Source organism: Helianthus annuus, chromosome 10 (assembly GCF_002127325.2).
Source record: "Helianthus annuus cultivar XRQ/B chromosome 10, HanXRQr2.0-SUNRISE, whole genome shotgun sequence".
NCBI classification, from domain to species: Eukaryota; Viridiplantae; Streptophyta; class Magnoliopsida; order Asterales; family Asteraceae; genus Helianthus; species Helianthus annuus.
This window is the reverse complement of record NC_035442.2, coordinates 19,438,503-19,465,650: the sequence shown is the minus strand read 5'-3', so window position 1 is coordinate 19,465,650 and position 27,148 is coordinate 19,438,503. Positions and strand designations below refer to the sequence as shown.

At 35.4% G+C, this 27,148-nt stretch overlaps 2 protein-coding genes across 2 annotated transcripts; both read left to right on the top strand.

Annotated features, from left to right (window-relative positions):
* The first annotated feature begins 1,530 nt into the window (after positions 1-1,530).
* On the top strand, positions 1,531-2,133 carry LOC110884130 (outer envelope membrane protein 7). Its single transcript, XM_022131808.2, has one exon. The coding sequence runs from the start codon at positions 1,730-1,732 to the stop codon at positions 1,976-1,978; it is 249 nt and encodes an 82-aa protein (XP_021987500.1). The 5' UTR covers positions 1,531-1,729; the 3' UTR covers positions 1,979-2,133.
* Positions 2,134-18,738: 16,605 nt separating this feature from the next.
* LOC110884129 (probable F-box protein At2g36090) lies at positions 18,739-24,030 on the top strand. Its single transcript, XM_022131807.2, has 5 exons — positions 18,739-18,922; positions 20,553-21,104; positions 22,013-22,115; positions 22,231-22,417; positions 23,615-24,030. Exons 2-5 carry the CDS (start codon positions 20,573-20,575, stop codon positions 23,906-23,908), a joined length of 1,116 nt encoding a protein of 371 aa, XP_021987499.1. The 5' UTR covers positions 18,739-18,922; positions 20,553-20,572; the 3' UTR covers positions 23,909-24,030.
* The last annotated feature ends 3,118 nt before the right edge of the window (positions 24,031-27,148 follow it).

Genomic DNA, 27,148 nt, shown 5'->3' with positions numbered 1-27,148 from the left:
CTGTTTATTTTATTTTTCTAAAAAATTATATATAATAATATTAACATGCGTATAACTTCAGCCATACTATTTAGTTACATATTTGTTAAGTAAAATAAAGTTGTTATGTAAATAACATGCTTATCAAACTCAACCCAGAACTCAAGTATGTTTATTATATGAGCTTCAACTTAGGTTTAAATTTTGTAGTCAAATTTGTAAGACCACTGGGTATGGAGAGCCTCATCCTAAGGGGATGGGCCGTCACGTCAACGCCACGTAAGCGAGGCCTAAAGGGGATAGACCTAGGGGGTGGGGGATGAACCCCTTTATATATATATATATATATATGTATGTATGTAGAGGTGTGTGTGTGGGAGAGAGAGGCTCGTCGCCACCGGCTTGTGGAGGACGAAGAAGCCAGACTTGGGGACGGCGCCGGAGCAGAGGGGTGGGGAAGACGGGGCGGTGAGCAAGGACGGGCATGGGGACGGCCCCCATACTCTCCGGTCTAAAAAGGGGTGTTTGGTAGTCTCTTATGATTCCACTAAGAGGCTACTTTTGAAGTAGTTACGGGTACAATATGTTTGTTTCACTTAAAACTCACTTTCTTAATGGTTTATGAAACCTCTTAATAGGTAGGTTTTAGAAATATGTTAATCAATTGAGAGGATACCTCTTAATGACTCAGCACAATGTTGCCAACATAGTTGTCAATAGCGAGCGTAGCGATAGCTATAGCGCGCTACATAACGTATAGGTCTAGGCTTGCTATTAGAGTTGTAGCGATAATAACGACATTTTTTTTTTGTTTTTTTAAATATAAGTAGCAATTAAATATAGCTGTAAAATAGCTAGATTTTAGGTTTTTGTTAAATATACATGTAAAATAACATATATATACACCAGGTATTTTGATATAATATACATATAATTTTTTCTTTGATTTTTTTCTAGTGTCCCACTATTTATAAAATAGCCGCCCGCTACTTATTGCTATTCGCCCTTTAGTATACATGTAACTTATCCCTATTTGTTGCTATTCGCCATCAACAACTATGGTTGCCAAACAACCCCTAAGCTTCTAGATCAAGTAGCTCACCATCATCATCATACTCAGTAAATTCCACTAATAGCAAAGGTAAGGTAGGGTCTGACGAAGGTAAAATGCAGACAACCTTATCTCTATCCCGTAGAAATAGAGAGACTGCTTCCAGTGAGACCCCCGACTCGATAGTAGTTTTGCATCAAACCTTGGACATAAGACACATGACACTCAACAACTGGGACAAAAACTGATTAGTGCATGTACCATTTTGTCTTTCGGTTATCAGCACCACCACATGATGCATGATTAACCGTCCGTCACTTTTAACATTATTTTTATGAAATTAGTAAAACCAGTACAATTTCACTTTTACTCACCGAAGGTATATATATATATGCATACCGTAAGAGGGGCGTAAAAAATAAAAGATTTATGTGCTTTTAAAGTCTATATAAAACTTTTATCCAAAAGTATATATCCTATAAACACCTATTATAATATTGTGAAACGTAACGAATACAAACAGAGGTTATCTATCCAAACAAGGTATGAACGGTATTGGTCCGTTCTAAGAAGAAACCAAAATGAGGCGTCACCCAGTCCTCATAAATCTCACCCTACCAAATCTCCATTCCAAACCCTAAAAAAACCACAAACACATCAAATTCAAACCAAACTTCCAACCTTTCAATCAGATTACACATGGCAAAAGGAGAAGCAGGACCTCTAAAATCACTCGTGGTGGTTATCGGAGCCCTAGCGTTCGGCTGGGCCGCCATTGAGCTTGCTTTCAAACCCTTGCTCGACAAGGCTCGAACCTCCATGGACAAGTCTGACCCTACTCTTGACCCTGACGATGTTGTTGCTGATGCTAAGAAGGCGGTGGATGAAGCCGTTGATGACGTCACCGCTGCCGTTGCCGCTGCATCCGCTGAAGTTGCGGAACCCTAAGTATGTGTTTTTTTATGTGTAACAATTAATAATAAGTAAGCGTTATTTGATCTCTACATGTGTCTGTCACTTTTGTTTGGTATAGCTTCTGGAACGGATCTGTTTGCGCTTAAATTTGATGAATCTGTTTTTTTTTAGCCGATTTTGAAACTTAATGTCTGCGAATTTTGGGATGTTTTACGTTTATGATTTGTTTGATAAAAAGGTGAAAAAGATGAAGTGAAAGATAATCGTTCTGAAAATTGGTGGATAATTGTTTAAATGTTGATTGATGAAAATCGTTTGTAGATAGAGATTGTGAAGAAAACAAACACCCCCAAATTAGTTAAACTGCAGACGACATTAAGGTGTGTATGGTAGGGACTGTGTAACCGCAAAATAGTCTTATCATTTTTATGTGATGTATACCTCCCAAACAAAACAACTCTGGTACCCAAGGCCGGCTCAACCATTTTGGTGGCATAAGGCGAAGTAAAATCTTGTGGCCTTTTTCCCAAAAAAATGTATGTAATTGAAAGTTAAACTTGAAGGGCCCAAATGTAATTATTTAAAAGATTGTGTTAAAATTTAAAAACAAGAAAACAATGCTGAACCAGGGTCTCATCAACATCCATACATACACAAAACCACTACACTACCAACCATCAATCTGTTGATAACCCACACCCTAAATCTTTTATAAATGGACTTTGATTTCATCAAATTGTGGAGGCCCTATAGTTTTGGTGGCCAAGGCCCAAGCCTCATTTGGCTTACCCTTAGGCCAGCCCTGCTGGTACCCAATATATACCGTTGATGCAAAGTTATTAGGGGTGGGGCACCTCATAGAGGCTTGAGGGTTTAACTCTTGCTAGAACACCGTTGCTACCCCTATGTAGCGGCAGATCTAGACTAAAATTTCAGGGGTAAAGTTTAACTTTTTTTTTATCGTACATTTATATAGGGCCAACTTTGAGCATGAGCCGAGTGAGTGACGACTCGAAGCCAAAAACCTCATGGTGCCCGCAAAATTGTTAAAAAAATATATTATACACACCTGCAAAGTTGTTGAGAAAATTTATATTATATATATGGGGGGGGGGGGTTAATCTTGAGAACACTAAGTATTGCGAGAACCATGAGCTATGCAGTTAATATCGGTAATATATCGGTCATATCGGTCCCTTAGTAAAATATCGGTGTTAAACTTCGGTCAAAATATCGGTACCGATATTATTGGCGATATTGACCGATATATCACCTATATTTGACTAATATCACCGATATTTGACCGATATGACCGATATATCACTGAATTATTGGTGTTAAATTGCTATATATATAAATTATGCATTTTATTAAAATTACCGATATCCCGCTGATATCTTACCGAGATAACCTATATTTCAAATATCGGTCTTGACTTATATCCGATATTCTACCGCATTAACTATACATAGACCCATTAACTATACATAGACCGTGAGAACGAATGAAAAAACCAATCAAAACCAGTTTTTTTAATACAAACCTCATTGTAATTAAAATACAACATCAAAAAAATAATTTACAACATTATATAATTCATTTCTCCTCTGAAAATCACTCTTATTATATTTTTTACACATGTGTAAATATAACAAATTTACATATGAGTAAATGACAAACTTACACATATGTAAATTTTCTTCACATAGATTTAAACGTTTAAATTAAATTTCTAACATTCATAATATTTGCTTTTAGAAGTAAAAATATAAATAAAAAGCTAAAACCCGACTCCAAAATTGATTTCTACCGAAATAACGACTATTTGAACATAATATAGCAAACTTTGCAAAAATTTAAACGTTTAAATTAAATTTTTAACACTCTATTCGAATAACAATGTATTGAATTTGAATTGTTTTTTTTTACAAATTTCTCGCGGTTTTTTCATTCCTTCCCAATATTTAGCGGTCCCATTTAAACTTCCCCCGATATATATATATATAACTCTTACGCCCTCTTGCGGTATGCGCATACAATGTGTATATATGTGTGGGCCCTCGGAGGGCAAAAGTGAAAGTTCTATTTTACTAAGTTCGTGAAAATAAAGAAAAAAGCGGGGGATGGTTAATCATGCATCATGTGGTGGCGTTGATAGCCGAAAGACTAGGGCGTACATGTACTAATCGGCCTTGTCCCAATAGTTGAGTGTTATGCCTTATGTCCAAGTTTTAATGCAAAACTACTATCGAGCCAGGGGTCTCACTGGAAGCAACCTCTTTATTCCTACGGGGTAGGGGTAAGACTGTCTACATCTTACCCTTCTTAGACCCTACTTTAGCGTTTCTATTAGTGGGATTTACTGAGTGTGTGTGTGTGTATAGGGGTCGGTTCAAATGAGAACCACCACGAGTTGTGAGAACCGTGAGAACTTTTTCTTTCCGCGCGAGTTGGGCCAAAAATTTTTTCACAAACGTAGATGAAAATATTAAAAGCACATCTGTAAAAAAAAGTAAAAAAAAAATTGTCGAGTCGGTAGTTTTGACTGATGCAAGTTTTTTTTACGTGCTAGTGTAAATTTTGTACGAAATAAAATATTTTTTACGCCTCATGTAAATGTGGGTATGCGGTATTTTTTTTAATTTTTTTTTTTTTGCTGAAACAAGTGATTTTTATGACTTTTGACAAAAAAAAAATTCGGAAAAACCTTTTAGATTGCCTAGTTCTCACGGTTCTCACAACTCAATATAGTTCTCATTTTAACACATCCCTTTCTCTTGGGTGTCCCTTCCTCTCATAGTAGGGTCAGGGTAGAGAGGGTTGTATGCAAACTTTTACTCTATCTCTAAAGATAGAGAAATTAAATAGATAACAACCGTACCAAGCATATGCAATCAATAGCAAAGCTATTGGTAGAGACAAGGGAGAGTGAGATATATGCAAACATTATCTTTATTTGTGGGGATAAAGAAGCTACTTACGACTCTAAAAAGAAACATCATACGAGCAAATGGACACCATAGACATTTATAACATAATAAAACATCATATAAATCCTCTAATTCGATCATTACAAGTCAATTTGGGTTTGCCTATATCCTCCCTCTCCTTCACAATTAGAGTTTTCACTACTTAAAATAAACAACATTTTGCAAAATAAATAAATAGATAACTACCAATAACCAAAAAGTGGTGAAGGAGTACGAATACCGGCATACATAGCATATTCATTGATGGATACGTCTCCAGGGCGGACCTACCCACAATGGTGGGTGGGCGGCCGTACCTCTTGAAAAATAAGTTTTTAATGCTAATTTTCATTGAAAATCCCAACCGCACCCCTTGAAAATTTTCAATCGCCCCCCTTAGAAAAAAAAATTATATAAAAAATAAACACTGATTATTATGAATATATAAACTATATAACACAATTTATATAACTATTTTTTAACCACTTATTTACTTTACTTTACCCAAGCCTAAAAATTTTGAACTAAATAAAATAACCCAAACCAACCCACCAATGACCCATTCGAATTCCAAATCCCGCTCCAAAAAACACGCCCAACGACTACAGTCTACAACGACTCACGACCGGACGAGGTTTTTTTTATCGAAAAATGATTATTAATCAACATTTTAAACTAAGGCTTAGATGTTTGAAAAGTATGGACTATGGTATTGGTTGTACATGATTGTTTATTTTGTTTAAGTGTTTAGTGTTGTTTTATGAACTTATGAAGATTTATATGTGATAAGAACCATGAGTAGGGAAGATATAACGCGATTTCTCAAGAGGAAATGGGTTAAACCACTTTTTTCGTCGGATTCTTCTAATTAAAGACCAAGCTATGTTTTAGATAAGTTTTTTTTTTGTTTTTTATTTAATGATTAGGAAAAATAGAAGCAGGGAGAGCTTGACCTTTGAAGGTTTTTTGTTGTTACTTTACTTACTTATAATGGGTTTTTATGTTGTTTACTAATTACTATTTTACTTGAAACTTTGTTTGTTAATGTGATAGGAAGTTAGGAAACAGGGTTTGATTGTTTGAAAATGAAAATTGACCCAACCCGAGCTGATCTGATCCGACCCGCTCTGAAATTTTGTTTGTTTATGTTTACTTGCTTTACATGACCCGACCTGATCCGGCCCGCTATGAACCGAATTTTTTTATATAGTTATGGGCCTAAAATCTTTAAAGAAAATTCGCACCCCTAGGAAAAATTTATAGGTCCGCGAGTGATACGTCTTCTCAATAGCCAGAAGATAGCTTCTCCTGAGGGCATTTAATAGCAAAGGGTCTCACACTTAGCGTGAAAATAACATAACAAAGTGAAGATGTAAACTGACCACAACGTCACTGATAGTGTCATTTTAACATTCGACATTGGATACGCCTTTGACTTTTACATGTTTATAAATCTAGGTTCTATGAAGTGAAGGTGTAATCCAACACCGCACCTAGTATATTCACCATGCACGAGGATGCTAAATCAAAGGAAGTCAAATATCACACAAGTGATTTTATGAAGTTTCAAGCCAATAGCTTAACCGTATTTACATCAAATAGTTCTTATAAATTTTAAAATGAGTTAAATGTCCGGATAGTTCATGTGGCTTGGCCTTTTTTCACTTTTAGTCCCTAACTTTCTAAAATTACAGCTGTAGTCCCCAACTTTTTCAGTTTCGTTCTCAGATAGTCCCTGGTGCGGATGGAGGTTAATTTTCTCAGTTAAGTGGGTGTGAAATGACCTAAATACCCTTACTATTAAAAAAATAATATATACCACCTTCATCTCCACCACCACCACCACCACCACCACCACCACCATAAAACCCCACTGCCTGTCAACACCTCTATCACCAACCATCGCCCTCGTCGCCTTTCACCGTCATACCATTCAGCCACCGCTGCCACAACCACCCCCGCCACAACCACCACCGCCGCCATCATCACCACTGCCACAACCACCCTCCGCCACAACCACCACCACCGAAATCTAAACCCTCATGCTCAATTCAAACCCTAATTTTCGAAATCCAAAAGTTCTAACACAAACCTACACGCTTAATTAAACTTCATAAATCAGTTTCACACATAATCACACTGCATACTGATAGTGTAAACTGGAACTATGTGTGACTGTCTGTGTGAAAAACTGAGATAAAAAAACACTCACAGTGACGAATCAGCAACATCCGCAATCAGAATCAGCACCTGCACAGTAAAAACACAAACAATCGCATATCAATTTCTACAACGATCAACCACCCTCCGCCACAACCACCACCACCACCGCCATCATCACCACTTCATTCCTAAAACACTTCATCACCACTCCATTCCTAAAACCTGCAACTATTCTTTAAGACCTTCAATTCTAAAACACTACATCACGACAACCACTAATTAAAAGCTGATTCTCAACAGTCACTACATCACACCCAAGATCTGATCTTTTTTTTCATTTTCTTTGAGTAACAAATCAAATCTCGAACTACAACTTGCAGACAATAGTCGATTCAATCTGTTATGCGATTCAGATCTAATAATGTTCCAAGAAAGTCGATAACTTTCTACCGATTTCATTTGTTATTTTCAATCAACAACTCAGATTCAATTACTTGTTCTTCCGTGTTAAACACAAGACCTGCAAAACAAACTTCTTCAATGGCGGAGACGGTGGTTGAAGGGGTGGAGTGGTGTTAGTGGCGGAGATGGTGGATGTACGGCGGAGGTGGTGGTTCTCTGGTGGAGGGTGGTGGTGGTTGTAGTTGATGGTGGGTATAGTGATCTGAATGAAAGGATGGATTTTTAGGGGTTTTATTAGAAAGGGTACTTTTGTCATTTCACATCAATTTAATTGAGAAAATTAACCTCCATCCGCGCCAAGGACTATCCGGGAACGAAATTGAACAAGTTGGGGACTATAGCTGTTTTTTAGAAAGTTAGGGACTAAAGATGAAAAAAAGCCAAACCACAGGGACTATCCGGGCATTTAACTCTTTTCAAATAAAACATAACATCATCATCATTATCATCATCATGCTCAGTAAACCCTACCAATAGCAAGGCTAAGATAAGGTCTGAGAAGGGTAAGATGTAGACAACCTTACCTCTACCCCGAAGGAATAGAGAGGCTGCTTCTAGTGAGACCCCCGACTCCATCAAATGAAACATAACAATTCAGCTAAAACCACAAATGAAATAAATTGTAATAACAATATCTATCAAAATAAAGTAACACTAAAAGAAGTACAAATGAAACAAATTGTAACATCAACCCCCCTAGTGCCTTGTGGTCTGTCGGTTGATTGGCGTGCTGGAAAGGTTTTGAGGCTAAAAAAGATTGCCTCTACATAAGGGAAATTTGGTTAATTTTTTTCATTGAATGTTTTGTGGTAAGCTAGAAGCATCCAAGTTAGGGCTCTTCACCAATCAAACGGAGATTGGAGATACAACGATTGGAGTGCAGTGCCCGAGATGCTAGCCTGTATAATCTGATCGAGGGAAATTCAATTGGACACTAGGTAGGTAATACACACTTCTTGTTCCCGGGTAATTTATCAAGATTTCGTAACTTGTATGGGTGTTGTAATTACATTTTATGTTGAAATAGTCGTTATTTCGGTAGATTTCGACATGCAAAAAAAGGATTGTTATTAATCAGAGTTAGAACATAGTTGTTAAATTCTTTTCACCCTTCTTCTTTTCATAAAATCCCATGTCATGTGGGTATTCATAATAATAATAATAATAATAATAATAATAATAATAATAATAATAATAATAATAATAATAAAAATAATAAAAATAAAAATAATAAAATTTATTGATAAATAGCTAAAAAGATAACGTGTGGGGTCATCTTCCCCACTTGGACCCTAACCTTAACTAACTATATTAAAACATATTTTTCTATTCAATAATTAGTTCATGATAATACATAACTCATTTTCTTCACCTAAATCTTGTTTAAGTCAATTAAAAGTTAAAATTTAAGACGGCCTTGACGTCTTGTGGAGGTGGAGCATCCACATCCTTTTTAATTCAACAGCCAACCACATAAAGACTAGGACTCGTTTTGATACCATTGGTCATCTTGAAAGGTCTAGTATTCGTGCGCCGACCTTGGTTGCTCGAGGGTGAACCACTCCGTCCCTCTTATCAATATGGGTAAATAAAGACTAGGACTCGTTTTGACACCATTGGTCATCTTGAAAGGTCTAGTATTCGTGCGCCGACCTTGGTTGCTCGAGGGTGAACCACTCCGTCCCTCTTATCAATATGGGTAAATGGTTTCATCCAGACATGAGGTACACGGGGAAGTGCAAGCGTAACATCCAATCTCTTGTACCACTAGTATTGTCTATTTTGCCAACAAAGAGCTCACGATTTGTTTTCGTTGCTTAAGTAGAAACTTCCCATAAGGTCATCAGTCTAATACTACTCTCACCTAAGCACGTTTAACTGTGAAGTTCTCTCATTTCCCTTACATTAAGCCCAAAACGTGTTGATTATTTAATAGGCGGATTGTTCCTTATCAACAAAAAATCTCTCTTAATTGAGATGCATATTCAAACATACACGTCATAAACTTAGTGGTTTTGACATTAAGTATGTGTAGTTGGTTGTTACCCTTTGGGTCATATAATTAACTTCCTAAAAAATCTAACTTAAAAATATGATAAATCTGAGTCTCTTAAACCACATAGTGAATAATTTAAGATTCTAAGGTTGAAATGCATGTTTATGTGTATGTTTTGTTGTTTTCAGTATTAATTCAACTATAAGTTTCAATCAAAGATTATATGTGTTTTTCTACCATAAGCCATACAATGTATTCATTTTCTTGCGTGAGTCTCACACAACAACAACAACACAACAACAAGAGTTAAATGCTATTTTAGTCTCTGTGGTTTGGGTCATTTTGCCAGTTTAATCCAAAGGTTTCATTTTTCGCCTGTGGGTCCAAAAAGGTATCACCGTTGCCATTTTAGTCCACTAGGTTAACTTCATCCATTTTTCTATTAACAAGAAGGACAATTCAGTCATTTTATATGTAATTCTGTTAACTAGAAGGGCAAAAATGGATGAAGTTAACCCAGTGGATTAAAATGGCAATGGTGAAACCTTTTGGACCCACAAACGAAAAATGAAACCTTTAGACTAAATAGTCAAAATGGCCTAAACCACAGGGACTAAAATACAACAACAAGAACAATGATAGATGTAATAAATTTGGATGATTAGGCACCGAGAAACAACTAATAAATGGTCTTTGTAGCACAATTGATGATGGTGGGTGAGGATGTATCATCCTTATACGATAGAGATCTATCATGAAACAACCCATATACAGAGTTTTTAATGAACAATTGTAAGCTAACTTAAAATACAAAAAAGTACTTTTGTGATAATTTTTTGGGTAAATATACCATAAAATCCATATTTATCTGTTCCTTAAATTTATACGAGGTCTGCTATATTGTTTATGAAATGATGTTTAAAAAAGTCGTTGATTACACGAGACCTGTATGATTGTACCTACTGTCAAGGATCAATGTGATATGTGACCTCTTGTTACAACTTGTATAATGATGTGTGGTTATGTGTCCGCTGTTTGTGTAATGTGAATGTGGAATACATGAATTATTTGCATATAATCTGATTACCATTGGTAACTATGTTAGGATTTGGTTGACCAACTGTAAATGTAAACAAGTAACTAATCTTACCGAGCAATCTAAGGTGAGTTCACTGCTCTTTTTCCAAGCATGCGTCCCGGGGAGGGACATCTGGTAAACGTTCCGGGGAGGAATGCTGGGTTATTGGGATGTTTGTTAATACTCGCATATCTATCAATCAAGTCCCATCTACCGATTGTTGCCGGGGAGGCAACGAGATATTAGTTAATAGCGCTATTTAGGCTTGGCAACCTCACACCGCACCGGGGAGGTCGGGAGTGAACTAATGATCCCAGTCTTGACCCTTGCTTTGATAGAGGCAATGGGGTTTGGGCAAACAAACTTTAAGCCATCAACGGTAAACGAGTTATTACAACATCAAATCATTGAATCATTTTATACTCATATCTGGTAACCAAACACGTTAACAAAACTTTGAACTCACCAGCGTCGTCTGACACACTTGTCTGCATGCTTGCAAGTTTGTAGGTTTATATCATTGGGACTTGCTGTCTGGGATGCTGGAGTGGTCATGGGTCGAGATACATGGAATCTCAATACAAGCTTAATGGTTTATGTACACATGGTTTACGAAACAGTTAACAAATGAGTTATGCTTCCGCTGTATACAATGAACGATTTGCAACGTTTGTAACACTTTATGTTAATGAATGAAAGTTTTGTTTAAATATATTTATGAGTTCAATGTGATTGGTGGCTTGAATCCTGGTACGTCACACGCCTCGCGGGGGTTTCCGCATGTGGTATTTTGGGGGTGTGACATTAACTCTCTAAATTATTATTGTGAGTGTGTAGGTTAGAGAAAATAATAATAAAATAAGTGTTTGTGAGTAATAAAGAAGTAGAGATAGAGGCAACAAACAACAACAACAACCATACCCGGTAAATCCCACAATTAGCAAAGCTAATGGCAGGGTCTGTGGAGGGTGGGATGTAGGCAAACCTTACACCTGTCGTTGAGGATAGAGAGGCTGCTTCCAGAGAGACCCCCAACTTTATAACAACAAGCACTAAAAGAGTACTAACTACCTGAGACAAAAGCAGTGGTAAAAGCAAAAAATAGTAGAGTGAATGTAAAATATCATCATAGAGAAACATACATATATCCATATACATATCATAAGACAATCACCCTCCAAGACCATCTAAAGTGTAGGCAAATCTATACCCTCTTTGACAACACCTAACCACATCTTACCTAACCCCTAAAACTCCTTAACTTTAATCCTACATCTCCACGAACTCATGTCAAATCCTGCCTAATCCGCTCGTCTCATGTCAATTTGGGTCTACCTCTACGGCTCTACCCCTCCTACCATCTACAGTAATGGTTTCCACTACCCTAACTGGCGTCGTTGCTTGCCTCCTCTTCACATGCCCAAACCATCTCAATCTCCCTTCCTTAATCTTATCTGATATTCTGGACACCCCTAACCTTTCTCTAACAACCTCATTTCTTATTCGGTCTAACCTTAGGTGACCACATATCCACTTCAACATCCTCATCCCTGCTACCTCCATCTTGTGTGCTTGTGATTTCTTAATGGCCCAACAGTCTGTCCCATATAGCATTGCAGGTCTTTAATTTAGTTGGGAACCTCGAGTCGCACCATATCCCCGTGGCTGCTTTCCACCTACACCAGCCAGCCTGAATGTGGTGAGCTACATCACTATCTAACTTCCCGTCTCTTTGTACAAACGATCCTAAATACTTGAACTTAGTTGTTTCCGGAACCACCTGACCTTCAATGGTGATTTGAGTGTCTTCGACACCCCCTGCATCACTGAAATCACAGTAGAGGTACTCTGTCTTAGACCGACTGATCTTTAAACCCTTGTCCTCTAAAGCTACTCGCCATTCCTCTAATTTCTCATTCAACCCCCGTTTTGTCTCTGCAACTAAACAACTAAAACAAAATTTTATGTAAATTAACAAAATTTAGAGAAAAATATACTTTTAAATTAAAATATATAGATAAAGATGAAGTCTTTAATGCGAATGCTTTTAGCCCTAAGTCAGTTAGATTTTTAGATTAAATATGATTACACAAGGGTACTTTAGTCCTTTATGTGTCAAAGACAATTTTTGTAATTACTTATGTTCTAATTTTAATAAATAAAACAAACACAAAAGTTACAAATTTAAGTTAGAATTTCTATTATAATTATAAAACAAAAACAAAACCACACCTTTAACTCTCTCATCTCTTTCTCCCCATCATCACCATCATAACCCATCCCTATTACCATCAGCCACCACCACCATCAACACCAACCGATCAGCAGCGCCCACCCCGACGTCACATTTTTCCACCAGACTCCCTCTTTTGTCGACACGTGGATCTCCGACACTAAGCGCCTCCACCATTCCCCCATCTTCGGTGGGACAATCAATGGTTCTTTATTGATTCAATAGATTAAATATAAGAACTAGCTTTAAAGACTTCATAAACACTAAGTCCAATGAGCAACTAAATATGAAAACAAATTGAGAAACATTAAAAATGATGATTGACATTTGATATTTTGATGTGTATAATATTAAATTGATATGAAAGAATTTTAATTTTTTAACAACTGTGTATCGGTCGTTCCAACTTTCCGGCACATCTCAGGCGAACTCTCAGAGTCTAAGATTTGGTTCTGAGAGAAAGGGTTTCTAGTGGACTGGTGGCAGGTGGTGATGGTGTACGTCATTCTTGGTCGCCAGAGGCAAGCGGTGATGTGGTGGGCGGACGGATGTAAAACTCCGGATATAAAGAGAGATTGTGTGTGTTTAGAGAGAGGGAAGAGAGAAGAGAGAAGAGAGTGAGACAACTGGCACCAAACCGATAATTTCCGTACACTTTAATTATTATCTAATGACTGCAATTATGTGCTTAAATGTCAACATTGTCTGATTACATGCAATACAAGTGAATTCATGCACGTTTTATACTGCCAAATATTGCTTTATGCATTAACAAGAGCGTTGAGTCAGAAATACTAGTAAACTCACCGGTAAGACACAATGTGTCAACAGAACTGCAGAAAGCAGTCAGACATTAGAATTAGGGCCCATGTGTAGGCCCAACGACAAGAATACATTAAAACCCAAGAGTACATACAAGGGTTAACATATAGACAGTCCGGAAGCTAAAATAAGCACTAAAAAGCACCCGAAACGCACTTTAAGTGCAGAATTTTATTAAATTCAGCTCAAATCAGCTTTTAAACATATAAATATCATGCAAAAATTTCGTTTTATCATCCAGAATACTTCCCTAAGTGTCGGGAATTGAAAGGGTTACAAAAGGGTACATAAAAGACACTATACGGTGCAATTTAACACTTTAACGAACCGGTATTTAACCAAATAACCGGATATTACCCGGAACAAAAAAAAATATTGCTAGAAGCATTGTTTCATCATTTCTAAGCTAGTTACGATCCCCAGACACTTTATCACCCACTAAAATATCTAGTAGCTTATATAACTAACTAGATACTTGGTTTTTAACCTTATGATCTAACTATCTAGTTAACCCCTAACCAAACCCCCCCCCCCAACCATACGGTTATAAGGTGGCTCCCACCATGATTTTATTTGATTAATTAATGTGATATTGTCTAACCTTTTGAGACATAATACACACTAGACAAACTTGTATTGGCACATTATAAGTTTAACCATGAGTCTAAGCTTTTCATTTACATCTTCATATCACCAACATCATTTTCTCTCCTCCTTTCCCTTACCATCGGCCGAAACCATCCACCACACTACCACCATCATTCGATCTTGCTTCATCCATTCTCTTAACACACAAGGGTGTTGGAAGGGGCACAAAGAAGCCGGGAGCTTTCGGAAGTTGAAGAACCTCAACCGTTTGCTTTTATCCACTCGTTTTCTCCTCTTGAACATCCCTAGCCTTGAGCTAGTGGTAAGAACATCATACACTCCATTTTACATCTTATTTAAGTGGTTAAAAGAAGAATCATAATGTTAATCATGAAGAACACTATGAATCATAAGAAGTAAACTTGGACATAAGCTCTAAATATAAAGAAATCATGTAGTTTTAGTGTTGATATACTTGTTGGTTATTGTTTGTGTGTAGAAATGATGAAGATTCTCATATAATCTTGCTAGATCATGATTAAAAACATAATCTAGCAAGATGAGAGGGTGAACATGTTAAAGATTATGAATCATCCACAAAAAGATCATGAACTTGAAAGAACACTATGTTTTCCTAAAAATAAAGATCAAAGTAAGATGATAAACATGTAGATCTAAATACCCATGAGTGGTTTTTCAAAAGAACCAAGTTAAAAATACAAGTTTCACTTAAACTTGGTTCTTAAACAAATAAACCTTATTTTTTGTGGTTAATAAAGTAAGGATACACGTGTGTAACAAGAAAAATACAAGAAGAAGTATTTTTAGAAAACATGAACATAAGTTGTAAAGAATCATATTCTTTAAAAATGAAGTTTTTAGAGAAGCAATCACACTTTAAAGGGTAACAAGACTTACTAAATACCCTAGTAAGTTACTACACATTTTTATAAATTTTCAAGTTCATGCAATAGAGAAACTAGTGTATGTTGTTGATGATTGTTGTTGAAATTGATTGATGATGATTTTAAAAAGAAAATAAACACATGTTTTGAAAACATGGGAAACCTCCATTTTTAGGGGAAACTCTGTCAAAATTTTTATAAACTTTGACACTTAGAAAAATATGTAATTTTTGAGAAACTTATTCCCTAAAAATGTATACCAAGGTATTTACCAAGGTTTCTCCAATTTTTGAGTTAAGAAACGATGATTTCGTCAAGGCTAAAAATTTGACATTAAGTATGTATATTTTTGAGAAAAATATATATATATATATATATATATATATATATATTATTTGATCACCAAACTTTGTGCTAAGTGTATGTAGTATGTATTATACTGCTAGTGTATTAGGACTTGAAAATACACTAAATACTCTTGAGAAGTAAAAACACAAAAATACACATACAACATACAAGATACATAACTCGGGTGCAAAATACAAAATACTTATATTAATTTTTGAGAAAATAATATAAGTAAGATACATAGTTAAAAATATAAAATATTTTAACACAACAATACATATACAAAAGATAGTGACTTGTGCTTATACGATACAAGTCTAGTGACTAACGATAATAAAACACGTTTAGGTCACGACGCACTATAAGCAAATCCGGTGAAGTTTACGACGCAAGGAACGCAAAGTTGTGAGTTCATGCTCCCCCTTTTCTTTAAACTGTTTTTGTTTTACACTTCGGGGGTGAAATACGTGTTACAAATTTTACAATGTTTACATGTGTTATGATGGGTACGAAAACATTCAAGCGAAACATTCTAGACCATGTCTCGAATAGTGTACCATAAGCACCATTAATCAACGTATACATTCAGACCGCGGAACAAAAGGTTAGATCTAATGGGTTTCAGGCAACCCCACTCTTGGCCTACTTCTACCAATGAGTGCTTCTGTGTCTCAGTCAAAGTTGACAAAAATGCCTAGGGTTGGTGACTTCCTATGTCGTGACATATGTTAGTGGCCTTGCAAACCACTAGCGATCTCACATATTCAAACAGTCATAGTACTCCATTACAGATGCGTTTTACAAGTTACTTTCAAACATTCATACATTCTACAAGTTTCATACTATGTTTTCATTTAAGTATTTAAACATTCAAAACAATCATTGCATGAATTCACACCAACATTATGTTGACGTTTTTCCAAAACTCACATGTATTTCAGGTAACTAAGTGGATGTGCGCGCGGTCCTACTCATACTTGTGGATGTCGTCTATGTTATGGTTAAATAAAGTTGTAAACTTTTAAGACAATGTTTTATGCTATCTCGCGATGTAAACGCTAACTTATGTTTTCAAATTATGAAATGTATGGTATTTGAAGTTATTTTTACGAGCATGTAGTATGTTTACCTTTCGTATGCAATGAGAACCTTTCACGATCACACCTCGTGCTTCCGTCGCAGAAAGGCGTGTGACAGAGAGAGAATTTATATTTCTTTTAAATTTTTAGTTTTTTTCTACAAATAGCCTTTGAATAACAGTTATTTATAAAATAGTCATTGAAAATGTGAAATGACAAGAATACCCTCATGTGCAAGACACATGACAATACTTAACCAAAAAATCCATCTAGGTTATGGCTAAAGGATATAATTTGCATAATTTTGAAACGCTAGATACAAAACTTATCAACTTTAGCATCAAAGGACACCGCCTGAAAAAGAACGTTTTTTTAACGGCAAGGAACAACGTGCCTACCATTGTGACACCGGGCGCTGTGGCCAAGGTCGACTACTCGACCGCCGCCAGCCCCTTGGCTCTCCCAGATGCGCGGAAACCCGACCTCCACCCGCCCAAAGGCACGACAATGGCATAATCGGTAAAACCTCGACTCTCATACAAGACAAACTGGTGCCACCCGTATTCTTTATATAAAGAACCCTTTTTATATAACTAACAATAGTATCATTATAAACAAACCCATTTTTTCTAATAATAATATCGTTAACATAAATAATAAAACTTGTAATTTACTCTTTATATAACTAACAATAATCTATACTATATAATAAAAGAAACTTGTTTTGGGACACTTGTCATTCTCTCATTTAATTGATTAAAATTATTAATAATACTAATAATAATAATATTTAATCTAAATTAATACAAATTTTTATTATTAATAATATTTAATCAAATCTAAAATCTAATCTAATACAATAAAAAAAGATAACAAAATATTTTTTACTAAAAATTGTAAAAGATTTACAAATTAAATTAAAAAAATTAATGTCAAGAAAAAGGGTCTATTAACGAACAAATTAGTATATTATATGGTTATTACTATTAGCAAAAATCGAATAAGCATATTTTTATCTTTATGTATCTAATCTAACTATAATAAAACAAATCAACTTTTGGACACGTGTCATTTATTGAAGTTATCCTCAAATCTATATTTATCTAAATAAATAAATAATAAATTAATATTAAATCTAATCATACTTTAATAAAATATTATCCTCAAATCTAAATTGTTAATTTAATATATTTTTAAAACAAATACCTCTCTTATCTACTTATCTTATATTAAATATATAAATAATAAATTAATATTAAAGGTTATCCTAATTTATTAAAAATATAACTTTTTTATTATTTGGTATACAAAATTATGTTTATTCAACTCGTGTAAAACGTGGGGGTTTTTAAGGATATAGTTTTTTTTTTTTTATTATTTGGTAGATTTTTCAACCCGACTATACATGGGTTTTTAAAGATACGACGTTTTTAGTACTTAATATACAAAATTACATTTGTTTAGGACATAATTTTTTTTAATTATTTGGTAGATTTTTCAACCCGACTATACATGGGTTTTTTAAAGATACGACGTTTTTAGTATTTAATATACAAAATTACATTTATTTAATCCGTGTAATACATATGGTTTTTAAAGATATAACACGTTTTTAGATCTATTCAACACGTGTAATATATGAGGTTTTTAAGGATGTAATTTTTTATTATTTGGTAGATTTATTCAACCCGATTATACACAGGTTTTTTTTAAAGATACGACGTTTTTAGTATTTAGTATACAAAATTACATTTATTTAATCTGTGTAATACACATGGTTTTTAAAGATATAACTTTTTATTATTCGATATATAGGTTCATAAAGATATAACTTTTTTATTATTTAATATATAAAATTACATTTATTCATCCCGTGTAATACACGGGGTTCTAACCTAGTACCGTATAAATAAACCCTTTTTTACTAATACATGTATGTTTGCCGTTTAAACGCGCTAACGAATTTACACTAGTTTCTCACATAAAGTATATTAATATGCCTTTTTATTATTTTTATATTATTAATTCATTATTAATATTATTTTTACAATCAATAGCGACTAGGTTGATAAGATGATACAGACACGTCAGCAACAAAGATGCTTAGTAGTTATTACACACCCCACTTAACAGAAACCGTTGTGTGTGTAATATATACACACGCATCTTTTCCGTCAATTATAACAACACAAATCACACCTTCACCCTCTGCACACATTTCCAATTAAACCCAATTTCATAAACCCTAATTTCGCCATCCAACTAATCTTCAAAATTCCATCACCAGATCACCCTCAACATCCCGATCAACCTCCATTTCTGCGTTTCCTCAAGGTACGTTACGTTATCTGATTGTTATATGAATTCATTGTTGTTATGTTGTAATTAGGCCTTACATTTGATTTCATCTGCAATTCGCATGATTTTATACTTGTTTTGGATCCATTTTGTTGTTGTGAGCTTGCGATTGTTGTATTTTAGAGGTCTAGTTTATGGAATTTGGTGAATTATGAGATTTTGAAGAATTTTAGGGCATGGTTTTGTTCCAAAGTCAGAGACGACGCGATTAATACAAGTATCAAACATGAATACGACTCGTTTAACTACTTTATACCTCATGTCTGTAACTGTAACTGTAACACAACAGTTGTATGTTTTATGTACGGAGAAGGAGAAATGACGGAACCTAGCCTCCTAATTATAGTTATTTTAAAAAATATAAAATTACAGTGTACTTTTCATTAAACTGGTGGTTTAACCGTGGCTTAAACAGGTCAGGAATTATCAGCCCTAAATTAGATTATGATACCGAAAAATTTTGTATGCCAATTAATATTAAACAAAGATTAGTAATGATCTGCTGTGACATAATTACAACCATTTGGAGGAAGATTATTATAATGATGCGATGGAAATTATGATAGTAGAAGTAGAAATATCTTGAAGGATACTCCATGTTGAACAATTGTCCCTAGCATTTATGGGACTATGGTGACATGACAAGTTGTTTGAAAAGTAAGATATTTTGAGTTACGGTCCCACAAATACTTTTCGGAGGGTTTAATGTGTTGACCAAATCTTCTGGGAAAATTTCATTGCTTGTGGCTTTGATCATTTTGAATTTCACCCAATTTCAATATTTTTAAAATTTTGTTGAATGTTGATTGTTCTGAAGCCAGTGAGTATTTCATTTAGGTACCATCTTAGGTGGATGTTTTAATACTTTACCATAAGTGTCACTTGTTGAAGTTTGAAATTGGGTGTAAACGACCTAAGCCACTCGTGAGCTACTCAAGATTGGCTTCTAGAAGCTCGAATTAAGCCGAGCTCGAGCTCGATCTCAAGCTTGACTCAGCTCATTTACACCCTAAGTAGCACTGGAACAGGTACGGGATCGGGGTACGGGGACGATACGGGAACGAGGAACGGCAAAACTCAAAATCCCAAGATACGGGTACGGCAATAAAAAATATAAAAAAATAAAAATACATTAAACAAATTCCAAAAATACTACATCTTCCAAAGGTAATTAATTATCAATAATCAAATCATTTTCAAATTCCGGTTCATCTAGTGAGAGATCGGCAATCGATAGAGAATTAGAGATGATGAGACTTGAGAGTTTAGAGATTAGAGAAGCCGAATATGATAGGTCTATTTATTCAATGGCCGGTTGTGGAACTTGAAAGGGTAAAAACCCTAAAAATAAATGGAAACGGGCTGGATACTTCTACCAGATACGTCCCCGACATTGGAACGTCCCCGACGAGTACCCATGGTGTTTCCGTCCCCGACAAGTACCCGAGACGGGTACGGCCACATAAATGGAGTCCCCGTGCTACATAGTTTACACCCCTAGTTTGTGGTGGAACTTTCTCTTGGTGGAACAAACATATTACTTTTATTGGTATAATATGCTTTTAAATGGTTATTTTTTAATGTAATGAAATGTATATTTTTTCAGATGATTGGTAAACTATAAAAATGTCGAAGGGGACCGTTGAAAATATGGCTACACTAAGCACTGATCTATTTTACGACATACTGAAACGGCTAGATGGTGCAACCCTAGCAAGTGCGTCGTGTGCATGTGCAGCATTTAGTTCAATGTCAAAGGAAGAAAGATTATGGCAAAATGTGTGTTCTTCAATGTGGCCTTCAACAAAACGAGACGATGTTAAAAATTTAATATCACAAATCGGGGGTTTTAAAAAGTTTTATGCAGATTGTTTCCCGCTTATTGTAAACAAGAATGTTTCTGAGTTTACATGGAGAGATTACCCCGAGTATCCTGAAGAACTTACTGAAGCCGAATATTATGGTGATTTTGATGAATCTCAAAATGTTTCACCTTCTGATTTTGTGTTCATAGTGGATGTTAGATATAAAGATAAATCAATCTGCTCAAAAGTTATATGGGGTATACCGAATGCTAATGGTTTTAACGGTTGGTTTTCCAATTGCCCGTTTCGGATTGATCTTTTTTCCTTTTCGGGTCAAGGTGATGATCATACAGGTAACAGTTCTTTGCACCTTTCTGTATTTGGTAAATAATAAATGTATTAATTGTTATTACAATTTACAAAAACCATTTTGTTATTATATAATGATAGATTCTGTTAAATACAGGACATCGTAAGCAGTTGAGTACCGATTAGGCTACATTTGACCTGTTTAAGTCGGTAACAGGTCAAAACATGTAGTTATTATGATAGGCTTGATAGCAGTCAAAACAGGCCAAGCTGCAATGGATTGACCCGTAAAACCTATGTTCAAATTTTTAATTCTATATAAACAATTTGTGTTTTGAAATACGATTACAAAAATATATTCTTACAATAATATACTAATCTTTTGAATAATCGATTTAGTACCGATAAAACATAACTTTATTCGACCCGTCAAAAGTAAACGGGTCGAACTTGTCACCTCTAGTTTTATGACAGGCTATCTATTTTATGATAGGTTTCCAACAACTTACAAACAAAATTAATGAATTATTATATTCCTGAAAAATAAAATTAAATATTAGAGTAAAGTACACAGATGGTCCCTGTGGTTCACCAAAATTTTGGATTTGGTTCCTAGCTTTCCAAAAGTTTACAGATGGTCCATGTGGTTTGCAATCTGTAATGCTTTTAGTCCCCAACTTTTTCAAAAGGTACATGGATGGTCCCTGTGGTAGTGTGGTTTGAAATTTGTAACGCATCTAGTCCCTAACTTGGACATGCTAAAACCTTTAGATTTGTTGGTTGGGAACTAAATGCGTTACAAAGTGCAAACCACAGGGACTATCCGTGTACTTTTGGAAAGTTTGGGACCAAATCCAAAATTTTGGTAAACCATAAGGACTGTCCGTGTACTTTACTCTAAATATTAGTTTGTGATATTACTAGCCGGCCTTAATTCAGCAATTTTGTGCAGGTGGCGTTACTCTTTCCATAGATGACGGTCTACCTCTCGTAACCTCCATGGAAAGAGAGAGAAAAGACGGGAAACTTTGGCAAGAACTACGTGATGGGATCAGGTTATACGGCAAAAATGTTGTGTATAATACTATAATTAACAAAATTTCATAATCCGATAACCGTATTCTGGGCATATCTAATTTTGTGATTGTTGCATTCTGTGTCTAACAACAGGCTGAGCTGGATAGTGGTGAACACAAAAGCCAAAAAAGCAGCCAATTTATCTAGCTGGAGCCCATTGGGTGGTCAAAGACATTGGCCCACAGAAAAAGACTTTTTGCTTCGGTTCGGGTCCATCCTTCCAGCCGAAGACATTCTTCCTTGCCAAATGGTCGAGTGCATTCTCGCCATGAAGTTTCAGGTATAAAGGTTGCTAGATGAGTGTGTTGGGTCGGGATCAACGGGTTATTAATTAAAAAGGTCAATTAAAAAGAATTACTTGTATTATATTATATATTTAACTAGTTACATTGGCAATTTAATGAGTCCAAAAGTAATATAAGCTTACAAGTTACGACCTCCACCATTTCAAACAAATAAGTGATTATTATTATTATTATTATTATTTGTTATTCATTTATTATTATTATTACTACTACAACTATTATTAGTTATAGTATTTTATGGAATTTAAAGAAAAGGAAGAAGAAAGCGTTTACAGGTCAAATTGTCCTGACCCATTTGACCGTAAACCAGGGGCGGACCTACCTCTTGAAAAGGGGTAACCCCCGTTGCCCCTTAATGCTCCGACGGTAGTTTAAATTTTGGAAAAAATTGACCTTTTTTCGATTTCGTTACCCCTTTTTCTTGAAACGTTGCCCCTATAAAGTTCTTCTAGATCCGCCACTGCCGTAAACTACAGGTTAATTTGGTTTTAGCCCATTTGGACCAGTTTGGATGTGATTTTTGTCCAAACGAACCAATATCATTAACAAAAGTTTAATGCTAATTTTCTGTTTTTATTTGGATTTTATAGCAAAATTTTATAACTAAACACCAAATCTTAACTATACTATTTTATTAATGATTTGTAGCATCAATACTAATGAGTCCTACAACCTTCTATATATTTACTCAAAAAATCAAAATGATTGTTGTTATAATCAGTGTTGAAGTAATAGCTAGTCGCAAGGGCAGACCCAAGCTTTGGCTTGGGTGGCGGGCGCCCCCCTTGAAAAATTTTTTAGTGTATTTTCGAGGTAAAAATCCCGACTGCACCCATTGAAAATTTGGTTGAACCCTTCGTTCGCACCCCCAGAAAATAACTCTTGGAACCGCCACTGGCTAGTCGGGCGGTGGGGTGGGGACTAGTGATTAATCGGGGATTAATCGGAATTAATTGGGATTTATCGGGATTAATTTTGATTAATCTGGGATTGATCGACGCCTAGTCAGGATTTTTACAACCATGGTAATAATAGTATAGTTTGTAATCGTTGTGCAATATTTATCAAATTTTAAGAAACAGAAGGAAAGTGTTGATGGGTCACTCAACCCGACCCATTTACATAATCATTGAACTCATAAGCCCTGTTGTAACAACCCGACCTGTTTTCAGGTAACCGAGGCTAGTGGGGTCCAGACGACCCTTAAATTGACGGAGCTCTGCATGCAGTTGGGTGACATGGAAGGTGCACATGTTAATGGAAGAAACAGTCTACTTGTGCTTAATGAAGCATTGAGTTGTAATAGAAGCAAGAATTATAATTTGGCACTGGAATCTTGTCATTTATATTCAAAAGTGCAAAGTGAAATTAAGGAAGAAAAAATGAGATATGAGAGCAGGTTGGATAAGCTCTGGATTTTAGGTGGCATAACAGTTTTTGTCACATTATTTTGTTATTTTATGTAAAATTAAAGGTTGGCTATTGGTTGTTAATCTTTCTTTTCTTTTCTTTTTTAGAACTTTTTGTGCTGTAAATTTTCTTCGTGTGTGCTAATAAAAGTGTAAAAAAAATATGAAATTCAAAATTAGATGGTTGTTACAAGAGGTAACAATTTTAGTCATGCTTTTTTTAAATGTAACTGGAACAATGTATTCAAGCCTTATATCTCTGGGTGCTAAACGAGTCGTGTTTGCGGATTGACGGGTTCACCCTGCCACGAACCCGAACACGAAAATCGTTACACATGAACTCGAACACACCCGTTCAACCTGATTTTTTTTAAATTAATATATTTAAATTAAAATTTACTTATAAAACACAAAGACATATAATACTTTAAATTATAAAATCTTATGTTAATTTCTCTTTTTAAGTTATAATTATGACATAAAATATACACACCATTTAATTTATGATATAAAATATATTGTAAACAAATATAATATAATATAATATAAATCCCTGAACAGGTTGACCTGAACTCATTTAGACTAAACCTAAGCCCATGAATTTTGTGTTAGGTTTGGATCGTGTTTTCAGATCGTGTCAGAAATCCACAACCCTAAATTTAGGGGTGTTTACGTTCCATTTCAATTGGTTTTGCGGAAATTCAAGACTAAACCCACTACGGTTTGGTAAATGACAAAACAAACTAATGGGGTTGAGTGGGTCATGGGTGAGGGTATTAGTGGCTTGATGGTTCAGTTTTGAATTAGGGGTGCAAACGAGCCGAGCCGAGCCCGAGCTCGACCAGGCTCGAGCTCGAGCTCGTTTAACATATGAAAGCTCGAGCTCGAGCTCGGCTCGATTCGAGCTTTATTTCTGAAGCTCGAGCTCGGCTCGAAGGTAATTTTTCAAGCTCGAGCTCGGCTCGGGCTCGACTCGTTTAGTATTTTTTAATTAATTCATATTAATTATAATTATTATTATACATATAATTTAGGGTTTAGGATCCTGTACAAAGTGCTTAATTTGTAAGAAGTGTAAGAAATATTCCTGGAATGACAAGTGTCCATCCTCTTAATTAATTCAAAAGGGTAGTTTTGTAATTGTACATTTTTGTCATTTAATTCAAATTCAACATAACTGATCCAAAAATAACCGTCCATGAGATTGTTTAGGGATTTGAACGAATTTTGTAATTTCCTGCAAGATACAATACGATTGTGTTATACGTATCTTTCAATCATCATTAATTATAAATACATAAAGGATTATCAAATCGATATCCCCATTCCAGTTGTTTAACGTCTGCGCCTTTTTTCGATTCTGGTGTTTTATATCAATTTCAATGGAGTCCAGCGATGCAGGTTAATGTGTATCATAGTGTTTTATTCTGGTGTTCTATTAAGTTGTATGGTGTTATATTCATAGAAGGTTGCTGGGGATTCCAGATAAAACACCATGACTTGAATCATGGCGTGGTGTTTTATCTGGTGACATTGTTCATGGCATAGTGTTTTAAACATCTGGAGACAAAACACCACGCCATGAACAATGTCTCCAGATAAAACACCACGGCATGAATAATGTCTCCAGATAAAACACCACACCATGAACAATGTCTCCAGATAAAACACCACGCTATGAACAATGTCTCCAGATAAAACACCACGCCATGAATAATGTCTCCTGATAAAACACCATGACTTGAATCATAGATGTTTAAAACACCACACTATGAACAAGGTCTCCAGATAAAACACCATGACTTGAATCCTAGTCTTGGTGTTTTAAAATCTGGGAATGTTTTGTATTTATAAAACACTACGCCATGAACAATGTCTCCAGATAAAACACCACGCCATCAACAATGTCTCCAGATAAAACACCATGACTTGAATCTGCGATTACGTTTTAAAAATCTGGGAATGTTTTAAAGTATGAAGAAATTCGCTGATTTTTTTTGGAGATTGATGGCGGTTACATATAATTCGCTGATCTTTAGGAGTTTGATGGGTGGTTTTGAAACGGTTACCATATTTGAAATGTTGGAAAAGTCACTATTGCCCTTCAATTTTTACATAAGGTCCTTCTAATTAAAACACAATTTACATTTTATACCCTATTGATCTCAACCATTAGATCAAATATCCAATGGTTTAAAACACTTCTTACCCTTCTTACATTTTAGACACTTTTTACCATATCCCTACCCTATAATTTAGTTATTTTTTATATTTATATAAATGGTAATTATTATTATAGAAATATATGTTTAATATATTAATAAAAAAATATATAAATAGAAAGCTCGATTAGGCTCGCGAGCCGGCTCGAGCTCGATAAGCGAAGCTCGGGCCCGGGCTCGTTTACTAAACGAGCTTGTTTTTAGGCTCGGGCTCGAGCTCGTTTAAGCTCGGCTCGTTCGAGTTTTTTTTCGAGCCGAGCTCGAGTAGCTCGCGAGTAGCTCGGCTCGTTTGCACCCCTAGTTTTGATTAGGGTTGGCATATCGTGTCAGACACGACATGTTAAGACACGATTACGAAACAAGTAAACACGATAAGAAATTTTATCGTGTTAGTTTTTTTCAAACACGAACACAAACCTGTTAATAAACGCACACGAGCTATTAGAATATAACTCGCCCTGAAGGGGTGGAGTGTAGAGTCTAGGGCTGGTACAGGACTGATATTATAACGAACCAAGAGATACCGACCAAAGTAAAATTTCGGCAGCAAAACGCGTCGAAGAGAATTAAATCAAATTGACTTTTGTGGGATAAAACTGATTCTAGATGCTGTTCGTGTTAAGTTTAGTGAGTAGGGACATTTTGAGTAGATTTTTTCAGAAATTATAGATATATTCTAATTTTTTCTTTTTAAAGTTTTTCTAAATTTGATAATAATTTATATGGCCTACATCACTCCTTTTGGAGGGTTTCTGTTTGCTCAAAAAAATCCACATGTACATTCATGCCCAAAGCCCTTCACACCCGTTATTACTTCCATAGTTTTATGTTAGTAGTGACGGAGCTTAAACGAAAAATCACTGAAGGCAGTACTCTAGAAAATCTAATATTTTACAGTACAAAAAAAGAATATTCTGTAAATTTAACACTATGAGCGAAAAATCTGTAAGGAACTAAGGACCACCCCGGGCCACCAAATACCTCTGCCACTACTCACGCTCAAGTCCTTACTGCTCCCTTGGCACCCCTTTGATACGGTGTTTGATGCTTCTATAGGCTGATGTGGTCATGGGAG

Excerpts from the sequence above, each read along its gene's own strand:
- LOC110884130 (XM_022131808.2), top strand. The coding sequence starts at position 1,730 with ATGGCAAAAGGAGAAGCAGGACCTCTAAAATCACTCGTGGTGGTTATC.
- LOC110884129 (XM_022131807.2), top strand. The coding sequence starts at position 20,573 with ATGTCGAAGGGGACCGTTGAAAATATGGCTACACTAAGCACTGATCTA. Across the intron at positions 21,105-22,012 it reads TCAAGGTGATGATCATACAG|GTGGCGTTACTCTTTCCATA; the intron begins GTAACAGTTCTT and ends AATTTTGTGCAG. Across the intron at positions 22,418-23,614 it reads TTCTCGCCATGAAGTTTCAG|GTAACCGAGGCTAGTGGGGT; the intron begins GTATAAAGGTTG and ends ACCTGTTTTCAG.